This window comes from Pituophis catenifer, unplaced genomic scaffold, assembly GCF_029215685.1.
Source record: "Pituophis catenifer annectens isolate HBS135680 unplaced genomic scaffold, rPitCat1.0.hap2 SCAF_3, whole genome shotgun sequence".
Classification (NCBI taxonomy): domain Eukaryota; kingdom Metazoa; phylum Chordata; class Lepidosauria; order Squamata; family Colubridae; genus Pituophis; species Pituophis catenifer.
In genome coordinates, this window is record NW_027256883.1 from 124,888,625 (window position 1) to 124,908,876 (window position 20,252).

Genomic DNA, 20,252 nt, shown 5'->3' on the forward strand with positions numbered 1-20,252 from the left:
GACAACAGGAAATTTGTACTTTCAGATATGCAAGATTCTATTACTGTAGCCTTACAGTAAAGTAAAATTGGCTCATCTGGTTGTGTTTCCTGTCTGGTGTATCAGGAAGGGCTGTCAAAAACATACTAAACCACTCCAGTGAACAATGAATTAGCATATCACCTTTTTCTCCCAGATCCTTGATGTGGATCCTTAATCCACAATTTTTGCAAGCCAATTCTACTTTATTTCGGTTATTTTTTTCACTTAAGAGGGGAAAGGCAATATTAGTCCATCCGGCTTTTATAATTGGTTGAAATACCATCTGGAACAAGCTTCCTCAATGTTTCTACCATTATTTGACAGGCAAAGTTTTTTTTTAAAAAAAAAATATCTTGGAGCAAAGATACACTGTCATCTTGAAAAATACAAGTCTTCCTGGTATGCAACTGCCAGGTAAAGCTTTAATTTCTACTCTGCAACTCGTCTTGCATGCTACATCCAAATCCAGCTCCACTGAAAAAAATCAGAACTATCGTATGTTAATAAGATTAAACATGAAATTCCAAAATGTAACATTGAGTATCTAATGCAAACATTAGTGATATTTTTTAACATTATGAAGAAATGAAGATCTACCCTGCTGGAAAATAACAGTTCAGTTCATTATACTATATGTGAATGACACATCAAACTATTTCTAAATAATCAGAAAGCCTGAAAATAAATTTTCAGTAGGAAATACAAGTAGTACTCAATACAAATGACATTTACAGATGACTCAGAGTAAATACAGAACCAAACAAGCCTAATTACTATAGTTGTTTACTCTGGGCACGAAGGAAAAACTGCTATTATGGTATTATAAAGACTAACAAACTTGTATCGATTACTTCAGGTCCTCATATCTGAATTTTACACTGCTATTTAAATCTATGCAGTTTAAAATAATTAACTTCAAATTAAGAATGTATACTGTTTTATAGTATTGTACATTTCTTTTTGCACTACCTACAGTATAAGTAAATTATAACATGGCTAATGGAAAAGAAAATCTTCCAGCTGCACTGCCACAATTAGCTCACTCACTGAGCTATGACTCATCGCAAAAGTCTAGAAATTCATCCCAATCCTACTTTTTTTCTTTCTGGTACAATCCATGTATATAGCTTTCTGGAGTAGCACATATACAAACTGTCTCTTATGGATGAGAAGCCAAACCACAGAAGAAAAAGAACATCTTTAATATCCAACATACAGTAGGTCAATGCAAGGTATTCATCTGTATTACTAATTGAGTATGTTATTGTTAACAAAGTTAAAATATATAACCTTAGGAAATAAAGACAAGGTTGTGACTAAGAGGAAAGGGTCCTTCAACATTGCTCAATAACTTCAGACAAGAATATTGCTGATATTATTAATGCCCACATGCAATTTATGCAGACTAACATAAACCAATTGTCATAGTTTTTGAGACAGACTGAGCAGCAGCACATACTATCACTACAGAAGATAGGAACTGAAGGGCCAGAGAGACTCGTTTCCTTTGGACTTGACTCACATAATTTAAGACAAACAATTGCAATTCTAGCACTAAATTATCTTCTCGTACAGATCTGATACACTGGGTAGATGAGAAATTCATCAAAATAACCAATGAGATAACATAAATATCTTTTTGTTCTATCACATAAAAGCACCCAAATAGTAAGTCAAGAATATTGTTTTCCCCAGATCAAGGTGGTACTGTGCTCTTGAGAGGTACAGGTAATCCTCAAATTACGACAGTTCACTTAGTGACTGTTCGAAGTTCCGACAACTATGACACAATCCTGAAGTTACGAATGTCGTTCACACTTATGAATTAAGTGCATTTGCCCTTTCTATTCCCCCTCCACCCCCGGCCAGGTCTCCACAGTCCCTGTGCCTGTGGAGACTCACTTACCTTGTGACGATCTAGGGAGCTGTCAGTTCCTTTGCCTGTTTCAGTGCATTCGCAGAGAACAGAGGCCTAAAGTAGTGTGAGATCACATGAGATCACTAGTACGAGATCTTGCCTGTACCATACTACAGTACTTTAGGCCTCTATTCTTGGTGAACCGAGGCCTCCACCAGATCCAGCCAAACAGCATTAGCAAGCCGATGAGACTTCGGGGCAGCAAAATTGCATTGCTTCATGCTTCCCATCGGCTGGGAAGCTGTTTTTGCGCCAAGATTGGAACAGTGCGAAAAACATTTGCAAGCCAATGGGAGCCTTGGAGCAATGCGATTTTGCTGCCCCAGAGTCCTGTTGGCTTGCGAACACTTTTTGCGCCAAGACTGCAAGCAGCAAAGAAACCACGGCAGAGAGGCTGGAGAGGAGACAGCTCGCTAGATCTTCACAAGGTAAGTGACTTGGTGCAGCATGATGGGGGGAGCAATTGTGGGGATCCCAGGGGAGGGAGCATGAATTATCTCAGTGGGTCAGGGGAGGCCTTGGGTGGTTTGAAGCAGGTGGCCTGTTCCATCACTAGACACCCCCCCCACATGGCCTTCCCCACCCTGAGATACCTCATGTGTACTTAACGACCTGCACATTCGATTAGTGAATGCATGGGCAAAAGCAGGGAGTGATCACGTTCGTTTGATGTGATTCACTCTAATGAATCCTCGGGTTACAGATGTAATTGGAAGGCTCCATTACATTCATAACTCAAGGACTACCTGTATACTGTGCTTAAGGATGCACTCCAAAAAATAATAGTGCAGAAACAAACAACAACGTTTCATTTTATTTGCTTATACATTTAATTAACATACCCTGCAGTATACATAATGACTACAAATAAGGAAGAATATGAAAAAAGGAAGGAAATGATCTCGTTGCCTTTGGTGACTGAAACCTGGCTTTAAGCAGAATCCAGTTTTAATAGAATGACAAGTACAAATAAAGATCACTACAACTGCACAGCAAATCCTTCGCTCATGTTGGATAGAATATGGAATTAGGTCACTAAGGCCAGTATATTATATTCTTAAACATTATAGATAGGCAACAAGATACATATACATGCCCATGCATGCAGACATTCATAAATATTGATAACTAGCATGATGTAAAGGTCAAGGAGCTGGCTTGGGGCCTAGAAGCAGGAAGAACCAGATTCTACTCCTCCCTTAGGCATGGAAGGGAGCTGGGTAATCCTGGGCCAATCAATGCCTTTCAACCTTAATCAGCATCATCTCAGCAAACAGCCAGCTAGAAAGTAAAATTCCAGATTTCATCATGCTTTGATAGTGATTTGCTATAAGGACTATAGGAAAAGCAGTGCATAACAAGTAGACAACCAAGTGGGACAAACGCTAAGAAAAATATGTATATAAATTTAAACTTACGTTTTAAAGCAAGGGTCTCCAGACATTAGTTGCATGCTGATTAAGATCTACAAATCAGTAAGAATGAAATTTTAAAAAATGAAATCAAACTGCAATTCCAAAAATACGACAAGAAAAAAATTAATTATATTCTATCAAGTGAACTACCAAACAGAGCTATTACAAAAAATGGATTATAGTTACAGCATATTTTTTTTTTTTTTTAATTTGATTTATATGCCGCCCTTCTCCGAAGACTCAGGGCGGCTTACAATGTGCTCAGCAATATAGATATAGATTATAGATTAAAACCTCTTATGAAAAACAATTACAAAGGCCTAATTGAATACCAATTTTAAAACCAAATGCATCAACAAAGATTGTGTCATCAAAACTATCTCAGAGGAAAAAAGTAAATTGTATAACTTCAAGTATTTTACTTTTTCTGTGTTCATTATATCATCAGATATACTGTAACTAATGAGAAAACAAAAAAAAAAAAGTATTTGGGCAAACTAAGATGCTATTTATGCAATTCCTAAAATACCCTTAACGATTTAAGCACTTAGTTCTGATGGGTTTTCACTTATTTACAATTTTTCATCAGATATCTTATTAAAACAAACTAATTCCTTTAGGTCCCATTTACTGTACTGTGATCACGAATGGGGATGGAAGGGAAAGAGAAAGAAATAATGGATGATTACTGTGCTTTGTTTTCCTATTAGCAATTAGCAAAAAGCTACTTCTAAAAAACTAAAATGGAATAGCAAAAAATTCCCACACAATTACTTTGAGAATTGAATTGTCCTGCCTTGTGTTTTTGGTATCATAACCTTCCAGTAAGCAGCGGCGAGTGGTATTTCCTGATCCGGCAAACTCTGCCAGGTTAAGATCTGCAAAACCCAACTATTGACAAAAGAATAAAGTTAGTAATCACAGAACAGAAAAGAAATAAAACACATTTAGGCTTTGTAGCATGCCTTATCATCTTTGTGCTACATAACTAAGTTTTATAATGCCTGATATCATTCATAACAATAAGACGCCTATACTGCAATATATCTCTAAACTAATATTACGGACAGATATGAAAAGGAAACAAAAAGAGCCATTGTATTATAAGTGTTATCCTTTTACCTTTGCGTAAGTCTTCCCTCCTTTTAATTCCTGCAACAAATAAATAGTTGTAGTCAAAAAGCCAGATCAAAGGAAGTTATATGGATTCATTATAAGGAAACATAGCAAGCAACTTCATACAATTGGCTGCATTCTCTGTAAAATTTGGATGTTGCGATTGTCATCAAAGGGAGCTGCTAATGTTTATTCTTCTAGGTCTGGATGAGGCAGAGTAAAAATAAGGAAAAGAAACAGCAGACTACCAGCTCTTTCCCTTTCCCTTATTTATTTCGAATCTGAATCTCAAGGACCTATTGAATCTGTAATGTTAGAATGCAGTATTGGAGGCTAACTCTACCCACAGCAAGAGTTTGATCCTGACCAGGTCGAGGTTGATTCAGCCTTCCATCCTTCCGAGGTTGGTAAAATGAGGACCCAGATTAAGGCAATAAACTGACTCTGTAAACCACTTAGAGCAGGGTTGTCAAACTCAATGTGGTTGCGGGCTCCATCAGGAGTTTGTTTGCCCTTGGGGGCCTAGGGTGGATGTGGCCTGGGTGATGTGACTGACTGGGTGGGCGTGGCAGGGGCCGGTCCCTCGCAGTCTCTGGGACGGCTCCCTAGGCCAACTCTGTGGTCTATTGCAGTCCGGATATGACCCATGGGCCGCATGTTTGACACATCTGGTTCAGAGAGTGCTGTAAAGCATTATGAAGCAGTATATAAGTATAAGTATTATTATTATTGCTATTGTTATCTTAAAGAATCTTTTTCACTTTTGAGATAATAAAGAAAATAATATGGATAAGTACTGTATGTGAGTGTATGTATGGGTGTATGTATGTATGTATAATCACAAATCTAGATTTAACGGCACTATCTTAATCCAACCTTCTTCAATTTAGGGCCTTCTACATATTCTGGATTTCAAGAATATTGAGCCAGCATGCATAGTTTATATTACTATACAGAGTATGTGCTGCAATCCATTCAAAGCTCCAACATTTCAAGATACAGCAGTCTTAAATTCTTATGTTATGAATACTGTCCTCGCTATCAACTTGTAAAATACCTTTTGTACATCAGTAAAGGATTAGGAAATAGCTAGAGCAGAATATGCTCAAACAATCTAATTCGAAGTAACAAAATGAATAAATATATAAACTTATAACTTAAATGGGAAGAGATACTAAAAGTATCAGTAATTTTCAGGGACACAACTACAATATAAATGTAAGTATGACACCCATTTATACCTTTCGTACAGAGACTCTGCAGATGCAGGGATCCAGAATCCCTGTCGTGGCACTTGCGCTTATTTTACATATAAATGAAAAGCTCTTCTTCCAATGAACACAGTTTGCTTGAACCACTTCCCTGTAAATAGAAAAAAGTTACAAGATAATTAGACACTGACAACAGAAGATTTGTTATTTTTAGAAAATAAGCCCTTTAAAATTTAAGACACCATAGGACAATTCCCTCCTACAATAATCAGATTCTTCATTTTAACCTTAATAGCCATGTGGGGTTATTTACTCCTAGTAAAATGTATCCAATACTGTTTTTTTAAATATTTTTTATTATTAAATCAGAGATTAGGGCAGAGATGGCTAACCATTTTGCCATCACGTGCCAAAAGCGGGGGGAGTGCAGGGGGGTTGCGCGCACGTGTGCCCCCACCCATAATTCAACGCCCCATGCCCCCCGTGCATGTGTGTACAACCCCCCCCACGGTCCCCCTGCTATTGGCACACAATGGCACGGTGGGACCGGAAGGCCTGTTTTTCGCCCTCCCCAGGCTCCAGAGCCTTTCTAGGAGCCCGAGGAGGGCGAAAACGGCATTACCCAGACACCCCCCCCCGGAGACCCTCTTGAGGCCGGAAATGGCCCACTTCCCAACTTCCAGTGGGACCAGAAGGCCCGTTTTTCACTCTCCCCAGGCTCCAGAGCCTTTCTAGGAGCCTGGGGAGGGCGAAAATGGCCTTCCCCACCCCCGCAGAGGCCAGAAACAGCCCATTTCCCAACATCCGGTGGGCCCGGAAGGCCAGAAAATCGGGTGGCCGGCATACGCATGTGTGCTGGAGCTGAGCTACTGCAACGGCTCGCGTGCCGAAGATATGGCTTCGTGTGCCACCTGTGGCACCATAGGTTCGCCATCACGGGATTAGGGTGATGCCTGCAGTATTTGCAAAACTATGTGTAAATAGGTAAGGTTGATTCTCCCTTCATATGGAAAGATAATTTACTAACCATAGGGAAATTAATCATGGACTTCCTACTTTCCTTGCACATAATAATTTATGAGACTGATTTTCAGGAGGTATGACTTTGGGACTATATCTAAATAGAAACTAGTGCACTTGCTAGTACTGCATTTGGTATATCTAATATCTAAGATGCTCTGATATTAAAAAGCAAAAACAAAGAATAAATTGGAGGGCTTAGCTGAAAGAAAAGGATTGCCAGAACAAATAATTTCTTTCATGAATCTACTTACTTATTCTAGCAAAACACATTGCTGACCTCTAACTACACAGTTGTAATTCGATAAAACAAGTAATAATATTGAAAGTTGAGATTGTATACCTCTGGCATTTACTTCTGCACAAAAAACAGTTGCCAATGCATTAACTTTAACTTTATCAAATTCTTTTAATGTACATTAAAGTAAAACCTAACATGTCTGTGTACAATCTCTTGATATTTTTTTAAAAATATTTTACTAAATGTTGAAGACCAGAAATCTGACTGGAGAGATGGAATGAAGTGCTTAATTTCTCCCCATGTCATTTTTCTGATCAAAATTAATCACCCTATTTGGTTTTTATTCATGACGGGTAGTTCTTGACTTATGGCCACAATTGAGCCCAAAATTTATTTTGCCAAGTGAGACACTTTAAGTGAGTTTTTGTTACTGGTTTAATTTTTCTGGTCAGGCCCAATATAAGAGACTGAAGCCTTTCTTATAACAAAGGTATTTATTTCTTGTCTTCCTCAGGAATACATTTGGACAGCTGAGGTTCTGACAGGAGCAACGGCTTATATACAGAGGAGGCGGAGCAAAAGGTAGGGACCAATGGCAAGGAACATAATGACATCACATAATAACATATATACAAATACACATATTTACAGAGAACAAGTTAGGTATTTTCAACTGTAACAAATCCCCCTCTAAAATACCTAACCAATAGTGAATTATTAATATTATATATGTACATTAAGTTTAGAAGTTAAATATACATGTTGTTTGGTTGCTAATGGTTTAGTGAGAATGTCAGCAATTTGTTCACTAGCATCGCAATGAACAGCTTTAATAAATCCTATACTCAATAATTGTCTCACATGTTTGTATTTGATATCGATATGTCGAGATCTTTGGCCTATTGCCTCGGAAGCTGATATATCTATTGCTGCTTTATTATCTTCATTGATGATAATTGGATAAATAGGTTCATCCCATATATTAGATAACAAATCATCAAACCAGGTTAGGTTATTGACTGCTTTAGATAGGCAAACATACTCGGCTTCTGCTGTAGAGGTGGCAATTAAATTTTGTTTGCCAGTGTACCAATGCACCGTACAACCATTTATAAGAAAAACATATCCAGAGGTGCTTTTTCGGCTTTTTGGATCACCAGCCCAGTCTGCATCAGCGTAGCAGGTCAAAGTTGGCTTTTCAGAAATGAATGGTTCTAAGTATAGACATACATCAACGCTAGATTTCAGATATCTCAAAATTCTCTTGATTCCTTCCCAATGGTATAAGTTAGGATTGCTTACATGTCTTGACAACAAATTAACGGCAAGGGTGATATCAGGTCTGGTCCAATTAGATATGTATAATAATGACCCAATAATTGATCGATATAAAGTGTTATCTTTGAATGGCTCGTGTTCATTGTGCATGTTTCTATGAAAGTCGGTTGACATGGGAGTTTCACAAATTTTTGAGTTAATCATATTGCACTTTTGTATGAGTTCTATAATTTTATCTTTTTGGGACAATTTGAAACCCTTATCGGTTTTATCAATTTGGACTCCTAAATATTTGTTTACCTTTCCTAATATTTTTAAGTTGAAATGTTTACCCAATTGTTCAGCAAAATCATCACATTTAATTTTATCATGTCCAAAATATAATATGTCATCAACATAAATCAAAACATATTCAATAGAATTATTTCTTTTAGTGAAAAAACATAAATCAGATGAAGTAGCTATAAAACCCATATCATTAAGTATTTTTGATAAACATTCATACCACCGTTTGCCAGACTGTTTTAATCCATAAAGACTCTTTTTTTTTTATTGCAAAAGTTTTACAATTACATTTTCACCCCCTTTTTCACCCCCCACCTCCCTCCCCAAACTTCCCATCCTCCCTAACCCTCCCTAACCCTCCCCCCCCCAGACTTCCCTATTACATACTCATAACTAATAACACTAATATATAAGCCTGAACCCGTCCCTCCCCCTATATAATTTTTCCTCTTTATCTCTTTACATTAAAATATTTCTAATACATTATTTTCAAATAAAAGCTATTTGATACTTTCTAGTTTGATATTTGTTCTGAACATATTCTATCCACCTTTTCCATTCCCATTCATAAGTCTCTTGTGAACAGTCTTTTAAATACGCTGAAATCTTCGCCATCTCTGCAAAACTAGCCATCTTCAAAGTCCATTCCTCGATAGTAGGCAAGGCTTCATTCTTCCAATATTTACCTATCAACAATCTTGCTGCTGTTATCATATACAATATTAGTTTTATTTCACCCCGTGTAAAACCCTTAACTATACCCAATAAAAACAGTTGTGGAGAAAATTGAATTTTTTTCTTCAAAACATTCTGCATAACCCACCAAATTTTTATCCAAAAAGCCTTAACTTTCCTACAGGTCCACCAAACATGATAATACGTAGCATCCAAACATTCGCATCTCCAACATTTTGGCTGAACATTAGGGTACATACATGACAACTTTTTGGGATCTAAATGCCATCTATAAAACATTTTATAGAAATTTTCCCTCAAGTTCTGGGACTGTAAATTTAACATTCTGAACCCAAATATTTTCCCATGTTTCCAACATCACTGGTTCTTCAAAATTTTGTGCCCACTTAATCATACAATCTTTAACTAATTCAGTTTCTGAATCCCTTTCTAGCAAAACATTATAAAGCCTTTTAATATGCATTGGACCTTTCTCTCTTATATGTCTAACCAATTCTTCCTCATGCAACATAATACCAGTTTTTTGGTCCTCTTTCCATCTCAATTGTAATTGATTATATTGTAGCCAAGTTAGATTAAGCCCTTCATCCAACAGTGTCTGTAATGTCTTCAGCTGCCATCTGCCCGCATCTGTAAAAAGAACCTCTTTGTATAAAAACCCCCCAAGTGACATTATATTTGTATTCCACAAAGTATGACCAAGATCCAGCCATAGTGGTATTTTGTAATCCCATTTGAGTCGGTGCTTCTTCCAAACTCTCATCAAGGAGTCTCTAAGTATATGACTTTTAAATACTTTATCTACTTTGTCGTCATAAAATAAATAAGCATGCCATCCAAATTCAAGATCAAAACTTTCTGCATTCAGTATTCCAGTCTTTTTACTTCCAAACCAATCACTTGTTAGAGTTAAAGCTGCCGCATCATAATATAACTGTAGGTTTGGGAGTTTAAGACCTCCTCTTTCTGGAACATCTTGCATAATTTTCAGTTTCACTCTCGGCTTCTTCTCGTTCCAGACAAATTTATTCACACCAGACTGCCAAACTTTCAATTGTTTATCACTTTTAAGCACCGGGATCATTTGAAACAAAATCAGAAATCTTGGCAAAATGTTCATCTTAACTGCTGCTATTCTTCCAAGTAAAGACAGTTGCAGCTTTTTCCAAGTCTCCATATCTTTCTGGACCTCTCGCCACAACGCCTCATAATTATTTTGAAACAATTTCAAATTTGATTCTGCAACCTGAACTCCAAGATATTTTACCTTAGGTACAATTTCAAAACCTGCCCTCCTTTCAAGCTCATGTTTACGATCTTGTGTCATATTTTTAACTATCATTTTAGTCTTTTTTGAATTCAGTCTAAAGCCTGAGACTCTACCATAGTCTTGTATAATGTCATTCATCAAGATTATTGATTCCATTGGTTGTGATAGGGTAACAACCAGATCATCTGCAAATGCCTTTATTCTGTAATCCTCTTGCCTTATCATTATGCCTTTCAAAATTTTAGAGTCCCGTATTGTGTTTAGCAAGACTTCCAATGTTAAAATAAATAAAAGTGGGGACAACGGACATCCCTGTCTTGTTCCTTTTTCAATTTTAAACTCTGTTGTCAAACTTCCATTAATAATAATTTGTGCCTTTTGCTCTTGATAAATTGCTGAGATCGCCTGTATAAATTGGTCCCCAAAGTCCATCTTTTTTAAAGTCTTTAGTAGAAAATTCCAATCCACTCTATCAAAGGCCTTCTCTGCGTCCAAAAAAGCCAGCACTGCAGGAATCTGTTTATTCTTATCAAGATATTCCAATAAATCTATTACTTGCCTTACATTGTCCTTCATATATCTGCCTTCAATAAATCCCGCTTGGTCCTCATGAATCACCTTTTGGATTACTGGCATCAACCTGTTGGCTAATACCTTCGCATAAATTTTATAGTCTGTATTCAAAAGAGATATTGGTCTATAATTCTCTGGTTTTTTAGGACCAACTTGTTCTTTTGGTATCAAAGATATATAAGCAGTTGTCCAAGATGGGGGTATTTTACCCCCTTGTTGAATGTTACAAAATAAATCTCTAAGTTGTCCCACCATTTCAGCTTGTAAAGTTTTATAATACACTGCAGTCAAACCATCCGTGCCAGGAGCTTTGGCTGTTTTTAACTGTTTAATTGCTGCTGTTATCTCCTCCTCTGTTATGGGATAATTCATTCTTTCCTTTTGTTGATCAGTAATTTTTGTAACTCTCTTATCATTTAAATATTTTTCTATAAGTCCATTCTGCACCTCTTCTTTAGCATATAATTTAGTATAATAGTCCACAAAAGCTTCTTTAATTAATTTTTGTTGAAAGATTTCTTTCCCGCCAATAACAATACTATCGATAGTCCGTATACTTTGTTTTTTCCTCAATGTGTAAGCCAACCATCTGCCCGGTTTGTTAGCGTTGCAAAATGTATTATGCTTCGCGTATTGTAGACTTGTTGCAACTTGTTCCGCCATAAGCATTTGAAATTGGTCTTTCAAAAGTTTTATAGCACTTCGAATTCTTTCATCTGTTGGATTTTTAATAAATAGCTGTTCTTTATTCTTTATTTCCATTTCCAACTCAATTCTTTTCTTTTGTCGAAACTGTCTATGTTTAGAGTTCATATAGATAAGTACCCCTCTCATATAAGCTTTACTTGCGTCCCAAACAATTTCAATTGGAGTACCTTTATTCAAATTTATTTCAAAAAATTCTTTCAAATGCTTTTTAAGTTCTATTGTATTTTTTTCATATCTAAACAAGTTCTCATTTAATCTCCAAGAACGTCTCTCAACCTTATCCATCTCAATTTCTATCCATACAGGGCTATGGTCAGTCAAAGTTCTTGGAAAAATCTTTGTTCTTTTTGTCTTAACAAGTAGATCATTTGACAACAGGATAAAATCAATCCTAGAAAAGGATCTATGTCTATCAGAAAAAAAAGTGTAATCCAATACATTTGAATTATGTATTCTCCAAACATCTTTTAATTCCATATCTTCTTTCATATCAAAAAAAGTCTGTGGTAGTCTAATTCTAGACTTTGCCAAGCTCTTTTTATCTAGTTTAGAATCAATTACTCCATTCCAGTCTCCCATAATTAAAATAGATCTATAGTCCCATTGCAGTATTTTAGTATGTAACATCTTATAAAAATAGTCCTGTTGTTGGTTGGGAGCATAAATTCCAATCAAAAGAATTTGGCCATTTGCTGTAAGCAATTCAATTGCTACAAATCTACCATCTTGATCTGCTTCTATAACTTTCGCTGTTAATTTTTTATTTACATAAATAACCACGCCATTCTTTTTCTGCGAAGTTGAAGATATAAAATGTGCTCCTAGTTTTGAGTTTATCAAATATTTTTGATCTTGAGTGGTTATATGCGTTTCTTGTAAACATATTATATCATTATTAAATTGTTTCAAATATGTAAATAATTTCTTCCTTTTCTGTGCTGAATTCAACCCATTGACATTCCAAGATAGACACTTAAAGGTCATCAGCCTCTTTCTGGAGCGCGGAGCAATATATTTGAAGTTCCTCCGAAAGCTTCGATCTCGCTCCTCCCATAGCGCCACTCTCTTGTACGGTACTCTTAACTGCCTTCTTGTCTTGTCTTTCCTGTTGTTGTTGTTGCTTTTGTTTAAATAGCTTGGATTGAGCTCTAGTTATACGTTGATCTTTAACTTCAGCCAACTGAATCAAATCCAAAATTGGAGAAGAATCCAGCAAGGGCTCACTCAGAAAACCTCCTTCTGCACCTTGCACTGTTTCTAATTCCTGCTTAGACTGTTCTTTCAATTGCCTCTCTTCACTCTCCTTAATCTCCAAAACTGTAGATGTACGTGGAGATGGAGTTCTTTCCTTAAGTATAGTACTATAAAAATGTTGTGCCTTCTCCACGGTATTCAACCGATATCCTTCTCCCTTGTATCTAAAAATTATCCCAGCTGGTGCGTCCCACCGGAAGGGTATCTGTAAATTTTTCAATTCCTTAACAAGAAAACCAAATTCTTTTCTAGCTTTCAGCATTTTAGGAGGTAATTCTTTAAAAATTTCAAGTCGTGAACCCCCCACTTGTACAGAAGTGTGAAAAGATTTTTGCAGGATATGATTTCTAATTTCTCTATCAGTAAAATATATCACCACATCTCTAGGCAGTTGTCTTTGTCTGGCCACCCAAGAGTTCACTCTGTAAATTTTATCTATTTTATGAAATACCAAATCAGGATTAGCTTGTAAAATCTTAGCCAAGGCTTCAGAGCAAACTTGTCTCAAATCCTGTCTCTCCTCCTCTCGAATTCCCCGAAGCCGTATGGCAAATTCCATCGCCCGAAATTGTATCATAACAATCTCATCTTCAATTCTCTGCATTTTATTGTCAACTTCATCAATTTTATAATCATTGTCTTTCATCTTAACATTAACTTCTGATTTAAATTCTTCAACTTTAAAATCAACTTTCCCAATAAATTCTACCAGGCCAGACGCCACTTCTGATATTTTTTTGGTCACCTTTTTTTGATTCTGATTCACCATATCTTTAACTTCATTAATTTCCTGCATAAATTCTTGATGTGATTTTTGAAGTTTATCATCTATCTCCTGTTGGGATTTTTGAAATTTATCATCCAAAGTTTTAGAAATAAATTCTTTTAAATCTCCCACATCAAATTCTTTTTTCTGAGTTTGTAACTGTTGAGCAGGGGGAGGTTGCGTTTCATGTTTGTGTGTGGGGGATCCCCCCCCTGATGCCTTCCCTTCCTGCTTCTTTGAAGCCATCCTGGCTCGTGATCTAGTTTTTCTAAAGAGGGAAGTTCCTTTTCCTTTCCCTCCTGCACAAAGACTTCTAAAAAAGTCCCCCAGATTTGATCAAATAAAGACTAAAATAAAGCAAAGTCCAGTATTAAAAGGGGAGAAATTGTTGTTTCTCTTATAACAAGCAAGGCAACTTTGTAGCAACTTGGAAACTTTGTAACAAAACAAGATAACTTCACCAATCCACATTCACTGGCTCGTTAACTCTGAGGCTAGGCGCCATATTTTTTTTTCCAAAGCACTTTCACTCACTCACATTTCTCAAATTGAAAGTCAATAAAGTGCTGATACTTGCGTTTCCAAATTTCAGGATTCAGGTAGTTTCGCTGTTTATTAGAGCCGGTTCTTTCGCTTTAAGTTTCCTGCAGCCGGCTTGTTCTGCAAAGGCAGAATCGTCCCACGTCGCCCGGAGTTTCAGCAGGCTGGAAGGGAGCCACGCCTGTTCTCTCCCCAGAAACTTCCCTGGGGGGTTACAGGGGCTCAACCTGTGCCCTGCGATCTCTCTTCTTCAATCCTTTAGGATCTAGAAGTTTTCGAGCCGCTTCTTCGTCTCGAAGCGGCTCTACAGGCGGCGGGGCTGGCGGAGCTTCAAAGAGCACCGCCGACGCCGAAGACAAGGAAACCGGAAGTCAATCCATAAAGACTCTTATTCAATAGCCAAATCTCTCCCTTTTTTGTATTCTTTCCTGGGGGTGCTTTTACATAAATTTCTTTATCAAGATCAGCATGTAGATAAGCAGTTTGTACATCAAACTGATATACGTCTAAATTTAAGATGGAAGCTAATACCAATGCTGTCTTCACACTTTCTGATCTAACGGTTGGAGAGTATGTGTCCTCATAGTCATCAGGAAATCTTTGGGCAAAACCTTGAGCTACTAACCTAGCTTTATATAGGAATTTACCATCTTCTAGCTCTTTGATTATAAAAATCCATTTAGTGCCAATGGGGGACTTTTCTGTGGGTAGATCTGTGGTGAGTATACATTTAGTTCCTTCAAACTATCCATCTCCTTTTTCATTGCTTCCTCCCACTTATTTTTTTCTTCTAGAGGTAATTTGAGTATGTCATCATATGTATTGGGAGTCAGATATTTAGCTTGGATAGATAGTACGTAATCATCTAATCTTTTAGGGATTGTACCCCTATTAGATCTAATGGGTCTATTCTGGGGTTGTTCATTGCTATGCATATATTTAGTTTCTTTTTCAGTTAATTGGTCTACTTTCAATGTGGGATGTCCTTTCTTCCATTCATCATTAATTATTTTTGGGTATTTGAGTTTGTTGTTATAATTTTGGGGTTGGTATCTGTTGAATAATGTTCTGTGTCTGTGTGTGTAGTGTTTTTTGATTCTGGATATATCTCGTTGAGGTGTATTTTTGACCAATTCGCGTGTTCATGAAACACGGCAGATCTGGATACAATGAAATGGTTATTTTTATCAATGAAGCGATATCCCTTGGTTCCTGATTCGTACCCCATAAATATTAGTCTTTCGGATACTTTCTCTCCTTTGCGCCTCAATTGTGTGGGTACATATACATCAGCAGTTACACCAAATACGTGTAAATGTCCAATTTTTGGTTTTTTGCCATACATGAGTTCATATGGGGTTTTGTTGAGTGTACTTGACCATAAGCGGTTTAGAGTATAATTGGAATAAGTAAGGGCTTCAGCCCAGAATGATTGGCTTAAACCAGCATCGTCTAACACACATTTAACCATGGTTTGTAGCAAACCATTTTTTCTCTCTGATACTCCATTTTGAAAGGGGGAGAAGGGACAAGATTTAAAGTGCAATATTCCTTGTAATTTTAGCCAATTTGAAAATTCGTTGGATAAAAATTCCGACCCTCTGTCGGTCATTATTTGTTTAATTTTAATATTATGTTGGGTTTCTACCATTTTAAAGAATTCCTTAAATTTTTTGAAAACTTCACTTTTGTGATTAAGGGTGTACACAAACCCAAGCCTACTGTAGTCATCGACTATGGTTAGAAAGTATCTTTTCCTATATTTAATTGAAGGTTTCATTGGGCCTACAACATCCATATGAACTAGCTGAAAAATTGAGTGTGTGGTGCGAGTGGCTTTTTTGGGCTTAGGTTTATTTTTGAGTTTGGATGAATTGCACACGGAGCATTCCAAATAATGTTTACAATTTTTTATTTTTAAGTCTTCGGAACATTCTAACATTTTCTGTATGACAGGGAAACTTGCGTGTCCTAGCTTTCTGTGGAGTAAATGGGTACAGTTGTCGTGTATAGGTTTTCCATTGTGTAAATTTTCTGATATATTAGTATCAGCAGTTGGTATATTATTATTACCCCCTTCATGACTATCTGTCTTTGCCTCTTTGTTTTTTAGTTGATAGTTAGCATAGATTAATTCGTTATTTTGTGGTAGTAGATATGTTAGTCCTTCATTTGTGAACAGTTTGCCAATGTTTCTGTTGTTTTTAGTCATAAATACTTTTCCACCTTTGAATGTGGTCTCTACTTCATTTTCTATGCTTAATTTTAGAGTTGCCAATATATTATTTGGAATTTCGGGTATAAATAGCACCCCCTCTATTTTTCCTATACCTTTTATATGCGTGTCACCTACTCCTCTTACTAGGACTTCATTTTGGTTTGCTACTTTTATGTAATATTCCTTTTCTGTGAAGTTGTTTAATATTTTTCTATTGTGAGTTGTGTGACATGTGGCTCCAGAATCGATGAGCCAAGTGTTGAGTGAATCTGATGTTGATGTATCATTGTCTTTTATTCCATATAGTGATCCTTTTTTGTTTTCCCTAGGGTTGTTTCTGTACATTTGTTTTTCTTTAGAATGTGGTGATTCCCTGCGTTTATATCTGTAGTCAGGGGAAGTTCTATCTAAGAAATGTATTCTTCTATCTTTGTGATGATATGTATCACTATATCCTGCGTTCTTGGGGCAGTCTCTTTTTTGATGTCTTTCAGATCCACATATTGAGCATTCATGTGGGTATCTGTCTCTGACTCTAAAATCTGTCCTTTTTTGGTTTCTACCTTCCCTTTGTTGTGCATATCGTTCCTTTCTAAGTCTGTCTTCAGCAATAAGTTTATTGGTAAGGTTTTCTAAGGTAATTTGTTCTAAACTTAAGTTATCAATTAAAGTAATATAGTTATCCCAGCTGTGGTCTAATGAATTGATTATAATGCTTTTCATAGTGTTATCAGAAATATTTTCCCCCCTTTGGATGAGATCTGCTCTGGTTGCATTCAGATTCAGGATATGTTCACTCATAGATGTATCATGTTTTAGTCTGGCAGAATAGAAATCTCTTGAAATTTTAGTGGTTGTGGCTACACTTTTGCTATAAAACAAATTAAATAATTTTTGGTATGTTTCAGATACGGTTAGATTATGTTCAATACTAGGAAGGATACTTGGGGAAATAGAAGCAATTAATATATAATAAGCCTTATGATGGAGGCAGTCTATTTCATAAATCCAAGGTTTGTCTGGTGGATTATCAATAAAAAATAAAACATTTTCTCTCAAATATATAATTTGTAAACACTGGCTCCATTCCATTAAGTTGCTTCCATCTAATTTTAATTTTATAAAGTCTGTAGATAGTGTTCCTGAGTGTTGTGAGATGTTATTTATGTTCAGGAGCTGTCCATGGTTTAAGACCTTAGCATACTCGCAATAAGGCTTAGGTATGGTAGATGCATGTCTGTATTTACTTATCTCTATGTTCTGGTTGGATCTGTACTGACTTGTATTTATGTCTTCTTCTTTTTTCTTTGCAGGTTCGTTCTGCGCATGCTCAGTCCTCATTCTTCCCCAGCAGTCGACGAGGGAGGATCCTGTGCCTGCAGCTCCCGGGATGAAGTCCCAGTCGGCCTTCTGTTCTTCGGCTTTGTTTCCGGAGGGCCTCTGGTGACTGAAGAATGCCTGGGATGCTGTCCTGCTTGTCGGGGAGACTCTGAAGTTGCGGCGATCGAAGAAAAAGCCACCGGAGGCTTGTCGGCCATGTTCTTCAAAGCGGTCAGGAAGCGGAGCTCGAAGCGGGCCGTCATTGGCGATGAAGTCGGGTCGCTCAGTAAGGTGTTCTTCGGCAGGTAAGTATGGTTGCCAGTGCGTCTTTTCTCGGGTGACTAGGTCTTCTTTTAGATAGTTTATTTCCTTTTGACTTTTGATAGGTGTTAGTTTAGAATGTTCTTTTTCATTTTCTGATTGTTTGTTAGGTATTTTAGTTTAGTCCCGAATGCTGCAGTCAACACCTGTATGGCATTATCTATTTCAAGTTCAGTAGGTTGAGTGCTGTATTGTTTAAACAGTTGTTTTTTATTTATTTCTGGACTCGGGTAGGCATTTTCTTGGTAGGTTTTGTTTCCTGCTTTGTAGTTTAAGATTTGGGATTCCTTTAGTGATTGGTCGGCCATTTTGGGAGTATTAGATAGATAAGATGGCCGCCAAGAAAAAGGCAGGAAACTATCGCCATCTTCAGTGTTGTTTTTATAGTCAGGGGTTGACTTTCTTACCTTGGATTTTTCTTGTTTATTATGTTCGTTATCTGCTGCTGTTCCGTGGTTGTTTATCATGCTGCGGATTTTCACAAGCAGATTTGATTCAACTGTAGTTGTTTCTATTAATTCTAGTATTTTTCTTTTTACTTCACCTTCTTTGTTTGAGGTTGAGGGGGTGTCTTCTGTTCCAGCTAGTGGTTGTTTGTTTTGTGTTAGCAGTTCATTTTCTTGTAATTGTATGTGTTTCTTCATGTTTTCAATTAGTGTGTTTTTGTCAGGAGTCAGCTGGGCTGCCATTCTTTTTGTTATATATCTAGTGGCAGGTCTTCTTTTGTCTTTTTGTGATTCTTGCATTTTTATGTTTGGTTGGGCCTACCAAACCATCTTCTTGCTACCAATTTGTTACTGGTTTAATTTTTCTGGTCAGGCCCAATATAAGAGACTGAAGCCTTTCTTATAACAAAGGTATTTATTTCTTGTCTTCCTCAGGAATACATTTGGACAGCTGAGGTTCTGACAGGAGCAACGGCTTATATACAGAGGAGGAGGAGCAAAAGGTAAGTAGGGACCAATGGCAAGGAACATAATGACATCACATAATAACATATATACAAATACACATATTTACAGAGAACAAGTTAGGTATTTTCAACTAACAGTTTTATCCCATTTTACAATCTTTCTTGCCATAGTTGTTATAGAATGATCACATGACCATGGAGATGCAGCAATGGTCATAAATATGAAAAATGGTCATAAGTCATTTTTTCAGTGTGAGTTGTAACTTTGAATGGACACTAAATGAACTGTTGTAAATTGAGAACTACCTGTATTTCTCTGTGATGAATAGTTATACCATTCAGTTCACATGCAAATGTTTTTAAAATGAGAAGTAAGAAAATATTCTACTGGAAAATAAATGCACCTTCATTTCAAATAACTGAAAGGACCAAGCATTATTCTGAGCAATATTATCACACCCTTCTATCCAGTTTGTCTAAAATTTTATGGATATGGAATATGAAATATTATTTACAATATTAAGAAGCTGCCCAGAATTTTACTCAAGCACAAAACATTCAGAGCATCTTTTCCATTTCTGTAATGGAAGAGAGAGTTGTTAATTAGGTTCTGAATATCCAGATTATGAATAATTTATTCTATCTTGAATTTCCTAGTGACCACTCAAGTGCATTAATTTGTGTAGAAAATACATCCACCCACGAACCAAAACCTTTTTCTAAGACAGAAGAAAATAACATCTGTGGAAAGCCAACTGAGATTTTTAAAATAGCAACAACAACAACAATAACAGTACTCCACCCCTATACCTGGCTTTTTGGCAGCCAGTTATTAACAATCTGATGTAATGTGGATCTTGAAATATAGGTTATAGCAAACCACAGTTTCTACAGTAACAAATGTGATAATCAATACTGAGATCGAGGGAAAAAGCTTTCTGAGCACAAATAATGCTTTGGTAAATCAGGAAACAGTGCAGTGGAAAAACTAACTTGATTCCGTTTAATAAAATAATGACAACAAATTAACTATAGTTTTATTTTATTTTTTTTTTAGGGGAGAAGAAAGTACATTTTCACACAGAGAACACATTAACCAAGGAACAAGCTAGATTTAGAAGCGGCTGCTCTATTTTTGACTGTGTTCTTATTCCACAACATCTGATAG

At 36.6% G+C, this 20,252-nt stretch overlaps 1 protein-coding gene across 1 annotated transcript in view; it reads right to left on the bottom strand.

The window, feature by feature from the left end:
- The window catches only part of EEIG2 (EEIG family member 2), a 45,078-nt gene that overhangs the window by 8,149 nt on the left and 16,677 nt on the right, over positions 1-20,252 (bottom strand). The window contains exons 2-5 of the mRNA XM_070939332.1: positions 5,712-5,832; positions 4,477-4,506; positions 4,129-4,245; positions 3,358-3,404 (exon numbers count right to left, since the gene is read on the bottom strand). Coding sequence (XP_070795433.1) covers positions 3,358-3,404; positions 4,129-4,245; positions 4,477-4,506; positions 5,712-5,832 — 315 coding nt within the window. The remainder of the gene's footprint in view (positions 1-3,357; positions 3,405-4,128; positions 4,246-4,476; positions 4,507-5,711; positions 5,833-20,252) is intronic.